This window comes from Megalops cyprinoides, chromosome 22 (genome assembly GCF_013368585.1).
Source record: "Megalops cyprinoides isolate fMegCyp1 chromosome 22, fMegCyp1.pri, whole genome shotgun sequence".
In the NCBI taxonomy this organism is placed as follows: domain Eukaryota; kingdom Metazoa; phylum Chordata; class Actinopteri; order Elopiformes; family Megalopidae; genus Megalops; species Megalops cyprinoides.
The window spans coordinates 11222809-11239747 of record NC_050604.1 but is presented as its reverse complement, the minus strand read 5'-3'; the positions used below and the strand labels follow the sequence as shown (position 1 = coordinate 11239747).

At 37.5% G+C, this 16939-nt stretch overlaps 1 protein-coding gene across 5 annotated transcripts in view; it reads right to left on the bottom strand.

Annotated features, from left to right (window-relative positions):
• adgrl3.1 (adhesion G protein-coupled receptor L3.1) overlaps nt 1–16939 on the bottom strand; it is a 208470-nt gene that overhangs the window by 1399 nt on the left and 190132 nt on the right. Inside the window, exons 20-24 of one of the 5 annotated variants that reach the window (XM_036516462.1) lie at nt 10502–10670; nt 9413–9538; nt 7675–7771; nt 3766–3894; nt 1570–1587 (exon numbers count right to left, since the gene is read on the bottom strand). In XM_036516462.1, the coding sequence (XP_036372355.1) occupies nt 1570–1587; nt 3766–3894; nt 7675–7771; nt 9413–9538; nt 10502–10670 (539 nt within the window). Of the gene's footprint in view, nt 1–1535; nt 1588–3765; nt 3895–7674; nt 7772–9412; nt 9539–10501; nt 10671–16939 lie in introns of all 5 variants that reach the window. The other 4 variants (XM_036516465.1, XM_036516463.1, XM_036516466.1 and 1 more) reach the window with 4 other exon arrangements.

The following is a 16939-nucleotide window of genomic DNA, read 5'->3' as shown; positions in this document are numbered from 1 at the left end:
TGTCTATTTTATCATTTTATTTCATGATTTTACGTTACTCCTAATTTTTGCATTGATTAATATGTTTAAAATCAATAGCAACAAGGTGCAATGTAATTATAGCACAACAACAAAGCAAATAAATCACAGTTTTAAAGGATGTAAACTGTCCTAAGTTTTAGTTTGTCTGTTTGATGTTCTTTCATTTTTTTATTAAAGCTACAAAATAAAAAGCTAAAACGATAACCTTACCTCATCACCTGACTTTCTCAATACTCATTATACTCATTATAGACATATAATGCTAACTATTCAGAATACAGATTTATACATAAATATAATGCACACGATCAAATTAATCATTCCTGATTTTGTGATTTTTCACTTGTGTTTCTGGAAACAACTTTTTATTTTTTTCTTCTTGTACATCAGAGAATGATCAATCTGAGAATGTTTTAATATGCACAGAGTCAGACACATCATTTAAAGCACATTCAACAGCGACAAGATCAGGTCTACAAACAGTCACACTGAAATAAAACAGACTCCAAATGAGCAAATGACAACATAAAATGAATGTGGTTGAAAAGTTCGTACATGCACACAAACAAAAACACAACACTTAATCATGCCGCTGCTTATTTTAAGACAGACTTCGCAATGAGACCTCAGTAAAATCGGCCCCTATTTAACAAAGCATCGTCAGTCTTCTGGCCCTGTTCAGTTTATTTTTCAAAAGAAAAACTGCAAATGCAGCAAGGACCTCCATGATGTTAGTGACTTTATCGGTACTTCTACACCTGCTATGATAAATAAGGGCCATTGTTTAGATGGCAGGAAAAAAAATCATTTAAATTAAAAAATAAACAAATAAAAAGCATTCAGGTTGACTTTCTGTTCTCTTCCATGCAGAAAAAGTGTGGAATCCCAATTGACAATTCTGACTTTATTTCATCAATGCAAATCCAAATCCATTATTCAAATCTATAACACTTCCCTCTTGTCAAGTACAACATTGTTAAACTACCAAGTTATTACACTTTACTAATATTTGACAAAAAATACTTGTATTCTGTCAAAAGGCAAACAAGTACATAAATATAAACACACATTGTGCAAATTATGTTTAATTAATCCGCAAACCTTTGCTTGACTCTGTCATAATCAACATTTAGTGTGTGAATATGCCATTACAATCACGTGATACGAATGTTTTGCTTGCATTGAAGTTTATGATTGTAAAACTACAACACAGCAATTGGGATGTTATGCTGATGATATGATGCTGATAATTGCTTGATTGATGCATTTCGGAAGATTTATTTATAATAGATGCATAGTGAAAAAAATCTATCATCAAATAATGAATAAAGCTTTTTTTTAAAGTTACTATTATGCATATTTGGACAAATCTCAAATTATGAATTTAGATGTACTCTTTTTTTTGGAAATGCAATTGGAAAAGGATGAAAAAACAACAATTAGAGAATGGCTGGTCGGTAATTTCCCCCCTTTATCGGCATAGAGTGAAAAGAAAGCAAACTGAGGTCAATTACATTTGATAAGCAATGTTTAGCTTTACTCCCATACTTGTCTCTCTGTAGGGTGCTGAGGGGACAGCGTGGGGGAAAGGAAGGAAAGAAAGAACACCAGTGAGCTTACAGTGACAGAGAGAGAAAACGGATAAAAGCAAACAGACTGATGAAGAGCAAAACATATTTCGCAATTTAATTGTTTATATTCTAGCAGAGTATGTTTTGCATCCTGTTTTCAATATACAGTAATTAAATACACAGTAATCAAAAAGCACTTTGTCCATTAAGCTGAGTAACAAATTTGAGGAAGCAGTACTTATTTTTCTTAGACAACATTTTTTGTTAATTTTGGTGACCTAAACTCATATCATGTTTGAGGTACAAAGCCTATTAACTTAACAAAGACCATTATTACTTTTTCTTCATGAATTTCTGTAAGAATTTTGTATTTTATTTTATTTTTCCAGAATTACAGAATAGATTTCAGGAATGTAAATATAGAACAATGTGTAACATTTTCTTCAACTTTCTACGCAAAGTTAAATGTTGAATGCCACCTGAGAGAAAAAAGTAACATTTGCATAAAATTGTTACTCAAAGTTAAGGACAAAGCACTCTTCAGAGAGACTGAATAAAGTCATTATAGCTTTAATATATTTCACACAAAAATGTCAGATTCCAGCTAATTTGAAAGGCATCTACAAACTTCTTGGTCATGTGCTCTCATAGAAGTGTCGTAGTTCTACATACAATGAAGCAACTTGGCTGGATTGAGATTTTCAATCCCTAATAACACATTTGTATCACTTTGTGAATCTTTACCCACAATAATAATAATAATAATAATAATAATGATAATAATAATAATAATAATAATAATAATAATCTGTCTATTATATTTTGAGATTTTACTTCATGATTTGTCTATTCAAAATTATATTATAAAAACCATTTGTATATTTGTCACGTATACTAGATGCTATTTACCTCCTAGATCTTGCATCTTGACACAACTAAACAAACCAGTGTATAAACACGCAAGGTTAATACGTAGTGTTGTCCTTGTTGCTACTTCAGTGCAGGTTTTGCTATTTAGCTAAACAAAGTTGAGTTTCTTCCTCATTTCCTACAAATATTTAACTTCCAAGGGTGTCAAAATCATGAAATACTTTCATGAATAAATGAATTTGAATAAACAAATCAATTTTTTCAACAATACATTAAACCGGTTTTTCATAGAAGTTTTTACAACAGTAGCTTACCATACCATAACTTACCATAAGTGTTCAAAAAACTCCTGAAACAAGGACTAGCATGAATGCATACACAGACAGACATAATGCACAAGCACACAAGCTGTAGAGACTGAAAAAATGCAGAAAATATTCACAAGAAACAGCACATATCTGGCTCCCAGTATGTCCAAACAGCTTTCAAATTGATCAGCTTGTGTAATGTTCACGGAAATTTTCAGTGTCGTGCTGTGCAAGCGTAACAGCTGTTGCAGTTTGAATGAACTAATGCTTTCGCAAATGGGTACAATATTTTAAAGGCCTGTTTGTCGTGTTACAAAACAACGGTATACATTAGTAGATATCAATTCGATATGACTTTTTTAAGCAAATAGACAGTAAATGGCCACACTGAATAGCCAAATTTATTGGTGAAAAAAGCAATGTGTATTTACCATAAAAATTAAAGGTTAAGAATAAAAAGAGACCACAGCTGCCAGATACAGAATATTCCATTGGAATTAAGACTTTGTATATGTTTCCATCTGAAAAATACACACTGTAACCTTGTAACCTGCAACCCTTGTCTCTTAATACATTTACTAATGTTGGACAACACATCAATAATGTATTTTAAAGATGTATTATGCAGTTATTAATTCTTTATTAAGGATTTATAACTACGACATATTTAAGGTGTTAGCCAATATATACAGATTTTTAAATGCCACCTTCATGATTTGGCAGTCCATTAACTATTCACTACATTTTTTAATAAGTCATACATAATCTATAGGTAGTAATGCATTTATTAAGAGTTTTCTGACAGAACAAACAGGCCCTTATCATAAAGTGTGACCCAAACAATTTACTCAGATCAGATGTGTCCTGACTGGTAGCCATGATAAACCTCATTCTGACCAAAGCTTTTGAGAAGCAACTGTTCTGGCATCAGTGCCTTGATAAGGCCAGATCAAACACGGCTGTCAAATGATTGAGGAAAAAAAAGGCTAGCACACCTTGTGTGTTGTACATGCTCACTGAGGGGTTGTTATAGACGGCCGATTCCCCAAGCAATGTGTTATAAGGATTGTTAGTGCCATGAGGACGAAGGAGAGCATTAGTTATAAGATGGTTAGCCATGGCCCCTGCAGCAGCCAGATAGAGACAGAGAAAGAAAACATACAAATCAATCAGGCAAATGCAGTACAAAAAATAGTAAAAAAATGCCAACAATCAATCTTGTTTTCTGGTACAGCAGCAGCAAGCCGAGACGATTGAGGGGTACAAGACTAAATTGTAATATATGGACAAGGGCAGAGAGATTTCAATGCATTTTTGTTTTCATTCGATGGAAACACAGCCACAATGCTCGTCTCAGTGCCTTCACATTTAGACAAATAACAAAAGCTGGCTCAATGCGACAGTGTACATACAAAGTGAAGTCATAATACATTCAAGACACAAAACGGGAGCTCTTTAGATTTAGTGTTTATCTATTTTTTTTTTTTGCCCTGACTGAGCCATCTCCTATGCTCTTTCAAACGCCATGTCACATTTTCTGTTCAAGAGCGGAGGAATGTGTTTTGAAGACTCAGCCAATAGTGTAACCTTTTTGATTTTTAATGAGCGAAAGAACATTCTCAAAAAAAAAAAGATATAGATTTAGTCAGTCGAACTTTCACTTTCACAGAAGCCGTCAAGCAGGCAGTCAGAAGTGGTTGACAACTTACCTCAAGAGTTTCCATCAACACATCAGTGACTTATACAAACCAATTAAACTCAAACACCTTGTTATTTACTGCAAAATATATGGCCCTTTGCCAACATGAGGATAAGGTAAAGCACTGTTGCATTAACTGCGTTCCACCATTTTACATGCCTGCATGTAGACCAAAGTCTCTGTTCTGTAAATTTAAGATTATGTGAAATACTATCATTACTACTCAGTTGAAGAATGCAGAAAGACATAAAATTGAGGTGATTCATTTTGTGTAGTTCTAAGATAGTTAACTCTGAAAATGTGACAGTGAACTCCAATAAGAAAACAAATAACATTTTTGTAAGTAGTGAAAAAAAGGAATCTAATGAAGCCATCAACTGAGAGTTAAAGCCAAACCACAGCTAATGTATTGAGTCACTCCTTAGTAAGAAGTGTAGGAAAATAAGTTTTAATTTCAGTCATGTACTTTTCGAACTGTTATTGTACACTGTGCATATGCACCTTTGAAATCATACAACACTTTGCTCATCTGTTAAAAAACAGTTTCAATATATTTTTCTAAGAACACAGATCTGGTTTTTCCCAAAAATATCATACCTGCAATTTTCTCTTGAGGTATGCCATGACAGACAAGGGGAATTGGTAAATAAATACATACATAATATTAATAACCTCCACAGGAAAGAACTGCAAATTGGTTTTATTGTTACAGTGTCCTATTTCTGCTCTGAATCTCTCAAGAATTAAAAAGGAGGTGTTAAACAACATATCTGTAAGGACAATTCCCTTGAATAAACAGTGGCCTGGAACCCTGCTGTGTGTCCCACTAGGTTCACTGCATTCAGTCCAGCGAAAATTGTATGACTTTTCACACAAACCCAGCATTAGCTGTGACTTCCTACCATTTTACACTCATGTGATTAACAGAGTGTTCATTATACCAGGTGGCTTCTGATTTGGGCCTCCTTCTCCGCTTGTGTACTCAGCTAATTTTCTTTTATGTGAATAGCTTGTTTGAACCATGGCACTTGCCTCCTGGTTTTTGATTTGGGATAATTCAATTAAATTTGGCTAATTTTAGGATGATGGTAAATCCCTTGGCCTATGGCAGGCTGGTTTCCTTTAATCATGTTTCTTTCTTTTTTCAATTTTGAAAGCTGTCAGTTAGCTTTCTGGAGTTTTATTGTATTGCCTGAGTTTTCCCTCCTCAGTTTCTTTGCTTTGCAGCTGTCTTTTCCTTTCCTAACATTTTCCCAAATGAACATTTCTCTACTGAGTTGGATTCTGAACATGGGACTAAATGATTGACTTGATTCATGACTCAGTTCCACTTCCGTTACTGATGCCAGCCAGTCCTTGTTCATAGTTTTTACTGATTAGTTAGTGAAAGAACTGCTAGGTTCATAAAGGAGGTCTGCATTCCATTTTCCCTTTTGACAGCTGCGTGTTTGTATTCTTCAGCAGATTATTTGGCTACCACTTGAATTTGAGGTCTTTATACAAATTAACAGGAAACCTCCCACTTGTGATCGATTCTTGTCCTTTCTGCTATCTGTCACACTGAATCTGAATCTGCAAACCAAGGTGTGCAATGTACTGTGTCACAATATACAGTATGCGCACATGGACAGTAAAATATGCCTGCCTGCTCCACCCTATTTTCTGGCTGTCAGTGGCAGAGATATATTTGGACCGCCTCGCTTAAAGTGCATAATTATTGAGATCGGGACACTTCCTTTCTCTCCGTAACATCAATCTGTAACCGTAACAGCTTATTAGTGTCCAAGGGATTCTGAGGTCCAACCTGATATACTGACTGAGGAGAGCAGGGCACCACCTCCCATCAAGCGACATGCATCTTCATTAAGCCTCTCATGTGCAATGGAAGGCAAGCCCTTCTCTTCTGCTGATCTAAAATTTCCAACAAGAGTCCATTTGAGAGGCACTCCAATATCCATGCTGTCTGAAAACACACTGCGTCCGCATTGATTTTCTGGCTTTACGTCCTCTTTGGTTTTCTTCTCTTTAAGCTTTAGAAATTAAGTGTGTGTCTTTGTTTAATTTTCTGTTCGTCAATGTCGAGTTGCCAGTAGGTTCACGGAAGTACATTAAACTGGCGTGCTTCTAACAATCAGTTCAAGTGCCGATGAGTATCAGATGTATTTGATTCACGTCTTTCTTGTCAAGCTCTTAAGCCTATTTTTGGAAATAGTATCAGTTTGATCCACCCAGAGTTCTTTTCAACTTGAAGAGTAGGCTTGCTGCCAGAAGGACAGAGGCCTCCATCACAAAGCCGTGGTGATTTCTACATCATCATTTACTCAAGTTCACAGGACAAATCTCCATCTGTCAAGAAGTACAAAATATCGCAATACGTCCTCTAAAAATCATGTTGGTGCATTCTCTCTGAACCAAAACTTTCATGTGCAAAGCCGAATGGATCTATGCAAAAAATGGGAGAAAGCTTTGCATGTAGGCATAATTAATGTGTTCATGCAACCCACCATGATATTAAATGTAACTCAACATAAGTATGTAGAGCTCTAAACAATTGTCTCATTGATGTTACATTCAATACCTATGAAGATCATGCTACTTTACAGTGCCTTAATTTAAATGTGCATTTTATGGCTGTGTCCTCATAAAAACAAAAAAACATAATCTGATTACAGATAATGGACAGGAATTCTTTAATGGCATGAACTAAGTGAGTGTGGTTTTAACATCATTCCACTGACTTTTGATATGGAAGAGCCTCTTAAGCACAAATGAATTCAAAGCTCATTGTCAGTACGTTCCATCTGAGATCTGATCATGTGTTTTTGGTCTGCATTTATCAAAAAGAGTGGCAATTCAGAGCTGTCAGATATTTTGCAGTAAATCAGCATTAATGCCAGAGAGGAAGCTCTGCCTCTATTCCCAAACTGCACTTGCCTTGTCTGTTGTCAATTTTGACGTTGGGAACCTCCTCTTAAAATGCATTACTGGTAGCCATAAATAAATAAGTATACAGACAGCGTGTACCAAGCAGCTGTCAGGATAGCGAGAGCCACCAATGCAGTAATGAGTTGAGAAGGACTGGGTGATTGCTGTCAAGGCTTTAAACCCTCATTAATGTGGCGCCGGGGAGAAGGGAAACTTGTCACTCTCCCGCCGATCGGGCGCGAGCAGGGAGAGGAGGCGCGTTGGTTATCGTCACGGTTACCTCTGTTCAGCGACGCAGAGCTGTTTATGTCACCCGTGATGAAGGAGGACTCGGACTGCTTTCTGACGGTGTCGTTCCACATGCGGCGGATCCGGCTCTGGAGAGGGGAGGAAGAAGAAGAGAGACGATGTGGGGACAAGGCTCACGGACTCGCTGACAGGTCGACAGCGGCCGCCGCGCCGACAGAACAGAGGAAAAACTAATGGCCCATGGACTGGACAGGGACGATCCAGGCGGTGCGACCCACCGTCAGCATGGACCTGCCATCCCTGTGTCATCTTCTGATGGACTGTTGTTGCATTTATTTATTCAATATCATTACCATTTAAACCGAGGTCTCATTTAATTTGCTGATAGGCATGTGATTAACGAAATTATTGTCAACATTATCGTTACAATGATTTACAAAATAAGCTAAGAATGGAATTTTCAATTTTATCTGTGTATTTATTTCACACAGTAGTGAGGCCATTTATGCGGAAGCTATGCTACAGCCGTGCATTAGCGTGTATCAGCCATGCTTCTGTTGGCAGTCAATGCACACCCTCTCAACCAATCAGAATCAGAGTCTCTTTTGGCAGTAACACTGCAAAGCTAGAGAAACGATGGTGTTAAGGATGGTACAATATAATCAATTTTGTTTTGATATAAGCATCTCTTTTCAAAGCAAAATAATGAGTAGAAATTCCATGATTTTCCATTAATGAGTACATACATAATGGGGAGGGTCTCAAAGCATTGCAACTCTATGATGCATGAGACAGCATCAGCACTCTGGGTCCAGTCCTCGATCAACATGATGCAGGGATGAGAGGAGACTCACTGACACCATGTCTTAGGCGGTGCTCCACACAGTGTTGACATTTGTGAGACATTTCATTTGACGTAAAATAAGCAGAGGGGAAGCACATCAGTCTTCGAATCCGAAAGGGTGACATTACATGTCACAGTGAGGGACTCAAATGAAAAATCACCGCTGCATGTCGTTCGTAACCATTGCTAATAGATTGCTAGCATGTATTTTGCCAGCGTGAAAAACCTTGCTACTGCTGCTACAAAAACATGCTTTTGGAAGTTAATTGTCTCAGGCACTTTGCCCAAGCATAGATTTCTCCTTCAAATAACACAGTTTCAAAGTACATGCAAAAATCGCCAAGTGAGGTCAGTTGTTTACAACGTACTTTGTTGATTGCATGTTTATTTAAAAACCCTGTGATCCGACCATCAATTACCACCTTTTTACAGCTAGCACTTAACATCTCCCCAGTTTATATAATTAAAGTCGATATATGCTCTTACCCCGCAACCCTTAATTAAAGAAACATTTCACTACTGCAGAGACTGTGAGGTACTATATAATATGTATACTGGCTAGCTTTTGAAAAAAAGCATGCTTATGTGTCTGTAGTTTTAAGAGATGATAACATTTCTGTCAAAATGAGTTCACTCATTTTGACAGATAACATTTCTGTCAAAATGAGTTCACTTAACACTAGTTAAGTTAAAAAGCAAGCTAAGGGCAACTGTGAACCATGATCCCTAAGAAGTCAAACAGCCACTTCTGATATTACAGCTGGGGTGGTTTGTGAAATTTGTGAAACATATTTGACCGGCAGTCAAACTTGTGAAGGAGAGAAGGTCCTAAATAATGGTTTACAAAGCATCAGTTACATGAGGAAACACCATTTTAATCTGCAGGGGTGAGAGTGAGAGGGAGATGGACTTAATGGCCCCCTACCTGTGATCCTGTGGAATAGCGCCCAGGTGTGCGGGATGCAGTGCTTTTCCCTGAAGTGATGGAAGTCTCCACACTTTTGCCGCTGCAGCAGTGTGTACGAAGACACTTGCCGTACTCCTTACGCACCTGCAGAGTATCATCGACACAAAATTCCGACTGAGTTTTATTCACAGATATACTACAGTTCACCCTTGGCCTCCAATAAATGATTTAACACATTAAATTTAATTTGTATGTGAACAATGTTTGTTTAGCCTTTAGAGGTTACTTATTATTTGGATTTGTTTTGTACTGAAATATAACTGGTATGTACCCCCCACAAACTGTTGAATCTCCTAACTACAGCTAGGCTCTGTTCAGCATGAAGTCCAGAGTAACTGAGCAGATAAACACAAATTTAATGGTATTAATAAGGGCAGGTCTCTTACTCTTATCAAAGCTAGAACATCTTTAAGCTGTAATCAAATTCAAACCAAACCAATTGCTATGCATAAATTATTTGTCTGGGGCTATATATATTTGACACGCTTACTTACATGTTTACTTAATGATATACTATAAGAACTCACACACACACACACACATATATATATATATATATATATATATATATATATATGTATACACCAAAATTACATAAAGTGTGTGAAGCCAATTTAAGATACAGACATAACAATATTGCTCCATAATTATATTAATTGGGCAGATCAATTATTATGACCTGCTCTGTAATCTGTTATATAGTTGAGACTGTGTTGGAGTCATCTCGGTAATTTATATCCCTGAAGGCCAAATACACAGCAGGTGTCCTGGAAAAAAACACAATAACCGATTTCTGTTTCGGTTTATCCCATTTTTACAGAAAATAGCACATGATGGGATTCATTAATCCACCCGAATAACCAACCCCCACTCAGGAAAAAAAAAATAGTGTGGGCGAGTGGGTTCTTCCAGGACACTCTTGCTTCCATTTACAATGTGATTCATTGCAGTTTGATACACGTTATGTAGCATGATAAGATTCCTTTCATTTGAAACATTGATGGCCAGTGGAATTCATAGTTTTGAATTCGTAAATTTCAACCTTACCTTCTTTTGCAGGATACAGTGAAATATGAAAATGAACATCCCTTGCAACGAGTTGAATATCGTGAAAAGGTACGCCATGATGACTGTGCTCTCATTGATGTACATCAGCCCAAATGCCCATGTAAGTCCCAGAAGGCAAAGCAGTGCAATCGCTCCTATGACCCAGGATCTGCAACAGAATGCCAGCAAAGCGGGACGGTCATCACATCAACTCACCAGAGGAAATTAAAGCATTTCTTAAGTTTGGTATTCACTGTGATATTGCACTTTTATTGAAAATGTTATTTACATGAACATTATTTTCCCCAGTCAATGTCACCGTGACTCCATTTTGATGTACACTCTGCAGAGTCCATTTTTTTTTTAATCCATTACAAATTTGTCATTTTCTTCAAAAGGTCACTTCTTTTTCCTGTCACTGTTGCTGTGAGACCAATTAATCTGATGAGCTAACATGGCAGAAATGAGACAGAGGGAGAGAAACAGAGAGCGAGCGAGCAAGAGAGCGAGAGACCGAGCTAGAGAGAGAAAGAGACAGAGAGAGAGCGAGCGAGAGAGAGAGAGAGAGAGAGAGAGAGAGAGGATGCAAGAAACAGCAAGGGAGACCAAGAGAGGCAGACAGTAAGACAGTGGGAGAGGGCAAGAAGCATGAGGGAAACAGCAAGAAGAGACCATGATAAAGACAGACAATGAGAGAAAGAAAGAGAGAGGGATAGACAGCATAAGGAGAAGAGAGACACTGTATATAAAGACGGTCAGATAAAAGGAATGATAGAGAGAGAGAGAGAGATGATGGATTTGATCATCTTTGGCAGCGTTCAGTCAAGACATAAATAAAACAGGTGGACTCTGCAGAAAATAAAGGTTACACTATCCCTGACACCCCCTCCCTCTCAAAAACTGTGCCCTGTTAGCTAATAACTTGGAGGAATCAAAGACGGACACAGAGATATTTTAATAGACTTCACATAAGCTCAGCATGGGGTGTGTTTGGAGATGAAGAGCCTGCCGTCCTTGCTGAACATCAAAAACCGCAGCGGGGGAGCACACAACATGCTTGATTACTTTGTTTTACAATAAAATAATCTCAAACATTGGCAACAATCAAATACAGCGGAGCAATGTTTCGGTTTCAGCTTGACTTTAAACTACGGGTGGAAAATGGCTTGCTGCACACGGCAATCCACAGAGAAGACAGGGAGAAATGAAACGGCACACTGCACGGCCGCGCCAGCAATTGTACAAATATGACAGGTGCTAGGCGGGGGAACGGAAAGGAAAACTGACATCAAAGGAAAGAAAAGGAGAGTGTCCTTCAAATTAATTGCATTTTCTTCGCTTTTCTTAAATCAAGCCCTTTTTGGTCATCCCTTTCAAAATGGCTGTGCCCATTAGGCTTAGTTAAAGCCAAAAGATGAGTCCGGTAAATTAATTTCAGATCAGAGTGCTTCATAGCTCGGAAAGGACAGGCACACGCCAGTCACCAAATGTAGCCAAGAGGGGGGAAATCAAACACTGAATTAAAAGTAAAACATCAATCACACAATAAAATAAATAAAACACCGACAACATTTTTCCACAAAGATCACAGCGTGTTGACTGCTGGTTCTAGAGCACTGTCCATAGAGGACCCACACTGGCAATGCCACTGTGAGACGTGTGAAGAACCAGATGTCCTGCTTCACTTTTGTGGAATTGCAGCACCGATTCACAGATCAGACGACGAACACAATCAGCCACAAAAACACTCGATTAAATAAAAGGTACATCAAGCAAAAGTGGCACTCAGCTAGCTATCAGTGTTTGCGGCAGTTCTGTGAGGGAATAAAAAAGATCAAACACACTCTGTGTGGAAAAACTGACACTAGAATTCAAAATCAGAGAGAATCTGAAGTATAACTATTCCCTTTTTTTAAGTTTTTATTTATTGGTATTTTGAGTTCTGGTCACAGCATCTATAAATACCAAATTAACTTGATAAATTGATTATTTTACATATCTACTGGCTGATCTGATGAAATGATTAATTTAGGTGGACTTGATTATTTTATGAAGTCCTCATGGATGTTCAGTGTCTTAACTCCTACTTTATAAGTGTATCTAAATGAATATGACAGGTGAGAGAGGCTGCAGCTAATGTTAGAACAATGAAACTGTTGCTGCATTTAGAATGGGCATGACAGTGTTGTATACGCTTATTACTACAGCCACCTCTGTTTATCTAATGCTGTATTCAATCCACTTGTAAGATGGTGATTAATCTGAGGTTGACAATGTGTTGTCTAATTAAAGGTTTCCATTCTACCTTAATCGTTACACCCTACCTTCATAAGTCATCCTCAAAAGTGAAGCTTTTTTTCCTCCAAATTAAACATTAAGTAGGAAAATGACAAGTAAAAGGAATTAAACAGGTCAAATGCAATATAGTAAAAGAAACTTATGAATTGTAGTGACCCCACAGGTTATAAGCTTTATACATCACAATGGGTCTATACATGCCCTGGTGTTGACAGTGATGCAGAATAGATTATCATAACGTTCAAGTGTCATTATATTCATGTTTCATTATCTTTTGACTAATGCCAGTTCACTGGGGGAGAGAAACCACATTGTATCATACAGCACCAGGTAATCAATAAATAAGTGAACAAATCTTTTCAGTGTGTACATAAAACTGGACTGGTCTGAATCACAGCAAACTGACTCCTGTCAATACTTTTGATAGGTTGCAGTATTAGGACAATGGTGGGGGTCTTATTCCCACTCATATTCCCTCAAATATTCCCTCCTTCTGAGTCCTCTGTCCCACCCCTCATTCCATTTCTATCCTGTGCCTGAAACCTGCTCCCTCATTCTCACCCTCTCCCTGAAGTTTCCTTATCATCCCTCCTTCTGATCATAATTTTCTTTATCCCTCTGTGCCAATGTTCTGACTTCATACAACACAAACACAATAAAATGAAACTTCTTTCTATGGTGGGGATGACATTCTTTGCTGAACCTATAATCAGCGATACATCTGAAAACACTGATTAACAAGTCTATTTCAGACAAACTACAGTTCCTTTCAGCAGAAAAAGGGATTAATATGGCAAAGTTGGGTTTGTTTCACACACCAAAAAAAAAAAAACATCTGGGGAAAAAAGACAGAGGGAGAAAGCAATTAATGAGGATGTAGTGCTGTCCATATCCAGGCACATTACAAAGAAAAAAAAACGATACAGCACACTCCTAATGCAACAAAAACGAACAGGTCAGGAAACAGAACAGGATTCAGGGCTATTCTCTGCAGGCGTGTGACTGTTTCACTGTTCCTGTAATTAAGAAAGGAAAATGCAGATCCACAGCAGAATCTCATTATTGCTTTAACATGGCCTGCAAGCAGCACATTAAAACTGGCTCTGCTGAGTGTGTTAAAAAATATGAAAACATATATGTAATTAAGTAAAATAAAAAGCATGTCTAGTTATGACTTCATGTTTCTCCCTTGTCAGTTTGTCTTAAATATGCTACATTGTTTTATTATTATATTAAATCTCTTGTCAAACACCTAACATGGATGCAAGAGAACCTTAATTATTAAATAAAATGTATCTTTTAGAGTTTCCAGTCCTGTGGCACTGCAGCGTCCTATTATATCAAACCAATCTTCTTTCCCTAGGGGCATATTCAGCCAAATGCAAACTCTGAGGATCATGGGTAATGACTTTTGTTTTGTCACTGGAGGTCAAGGCTGATTCAAAGGTGCGAGGGACTGCAGCTTGCGACTATGCTTATTTCAGGTCTTTGAGGGCATCGCACACATCTGCAAGTTGTATGTATAAGAAAGCTCAGCTTTTCTGTATGCAGCCATTCACCATTAGAAATATCCCACAAAGGTACAATATGTTATTATTACTAATATTATTATTATTATTTAACTAAATCTGTCATCGCTGGTATATTCCTCATTTGGTTACCCACAAAGTTCATTTGGTTCCTCATAAACTACTCATACTGTACATTTCGGAGACTACACTCTAACACAGTGTGCAATAGTCCATCACACGCAAAAAGGTGTGGACAAGGTGATTCGACACCCTGATTTGGAAGGCAGCATGAACCTCAGGTGGGCAGGGGAACAGTATTTATAGGGTTGTGGGTTTGACAAACGTGTGACAATTTCCTGGCCAAGCAGGAATTAGTCATGTTACCTTTAAGTGGTCATTTGCCTTAGATCAGATAAAATGGGGATAAATACTGCAGACCTACCACAGATGGCATTTTGTTGTCTGTGCACTGCAATTTCGGTACTAAAATCTAGCCCTCTGTCTCAGAGGGACTTTTAGCAAAAACACTGATATAATAGCATAGGATGGTACATGGACTTAGACATCTACAAGTGCATGAAAAGCATTGTTCAATCACACTGATATCAGCAGCATATTCTCTTGAGGAGATATTTTGTACAGTTAAACAGTAATTTTCTGAGTGAGGTGCAGGTGTTAGCTATAATTATCCAGTTTCATAATTCACCACTTTCCAATAAATACTGATGTGTCTAGTGTTGCTATTTAATACATGGGCCAGGTGCAAAGAAATAAATGATTTATTAAGTTAATGATGCTAGTATTTAAGCATTCCCACATCTGCGCAGATGGGAAAGTGGGCGGCAGAAGTGCCTCCGATATGATTAGAGGCTTCACAGGGCCAGAGAGGACAGTATTGGCCTGAAATTGGAGTATTTTTGCTTAAAGGCAGACGTGGATTGAAAAAGAAATAAATACATTTGTTTGTTTTACAATGCAGTATATGATCTCTGAGCTTGTATTGTCGGTACAAATATATGACAATTAGCCCCATTCTTTGCCATTACTATCACTGCATGGATGATTGCTGTACTATGTCTCAACAAAGATATTCAGAATCTGATACTGTACACCATGGAGCAATTTTTTCGAAACACCCCGACCATCATTAACCTTGTGAGAAGCATCATATTCAGCAGTGCACTCTCTCCTCAATAACCTCAAGACCTCCTTACACAAAAGACCACAATAAGACTTTCTGTTAATGTCCGGCACCTGCAAAGCCATTTCCATAGCAAATTGGTATTTCTCTGATCATTCTGTGCTTTTTTATACTGTGTTATCTAACCAATATCAATCTCCAAACTCCCATCTTTATGCACCATTTTCCATTTCAAGAGTATCTAATTTTACGCAGGTCACTGGTAATGAAATCTATTTCTCTATCTATTATCTCCTTCTAAATCAAGGCATGTACTAGGGTCTGCCACTCATAACACCTGTCATACTAGCTAAAATGTGCTAATGTCTTCCATGCACCTTTGTATCATATCACCATGTGCTGTCAAGAAAAATATCAATAATATATATTTTTTCAGTTCCAAAACTGACAGACAGACAGATAGACATGAGGTGATCCTACCAATGCTGGAGGTAACAAAGGAGAAACACATAAAGAAGAATGTCAAAACACATTTTTTTTAAAGCGACTTTGGGATTTCAGTGTTGCGCACTGCCAGCTGCAACAGAAACCACACATTAATTATTAAGACAACATGGGGTGGAAAAAAAGCAGTGGAAAAAAAATCACAAGCAGACAGGGCTGATGGAGCACCTGCAGCGCAGACTGTATCCTAATAACTTCAGAGGCTGCGATACGCTTTTCCAAGAGGACACCTGAAAACCAGCATCAATTATTACTGTCTCTCTCAACTGTGAAATAGTAATGGCAATAACAGTAATAATAGCAACAATAATAACAAGTTGACCGGAATATTGCCCTTGTAGATCAATGTTTGTCTCTGTGTGCATGTGTTAGCATAATGTAGATATGTTGCTGGTAGGCACTATATGTTTGCTAAAATAATTCCTGCATTATGCGCATAGCACTGTTTTTCAGCTTGGTGTTTATTTACTTACTCACTGTCTACTTTGTTCCCTTGTTGTTGCTTTGCAGGTAGGTAGTCTATTTTAATGTATGTATGCCATGACTGTGTTCTAAACCCATCTCGTTGAGAGCATTTTCCATTAGCATGCGAATAAACAACACATATAACAAAAGAAGGAAACAGCCATTTTGGTTGTTGAAGAGACCAGCTGCACTTTCTACAAAGCTTTATATAGACATTTTAAATTAGTAAAAAAAAAATTATCCAATGACAAAATAAATTGAATTAGGTCACGAAAAATATGATATTTAGTTCAAACAAAAACATAAAAGCGACTGAATACATCAATCAATAACATGCTGGGCCTTTAAACAGATTATGGTAAGGACAGTTAGGACCGTAATCAAATTCATTTTTGTGCATAATAAATCACTATGTTGAGTCCACAGAATTATACAAGCATTTTACTTATTAGGTCAGTTTAGTACTGTTCTTCTTGAACATCATGATATTTGGCTGAGACCCAGAATACACTAAAGCCA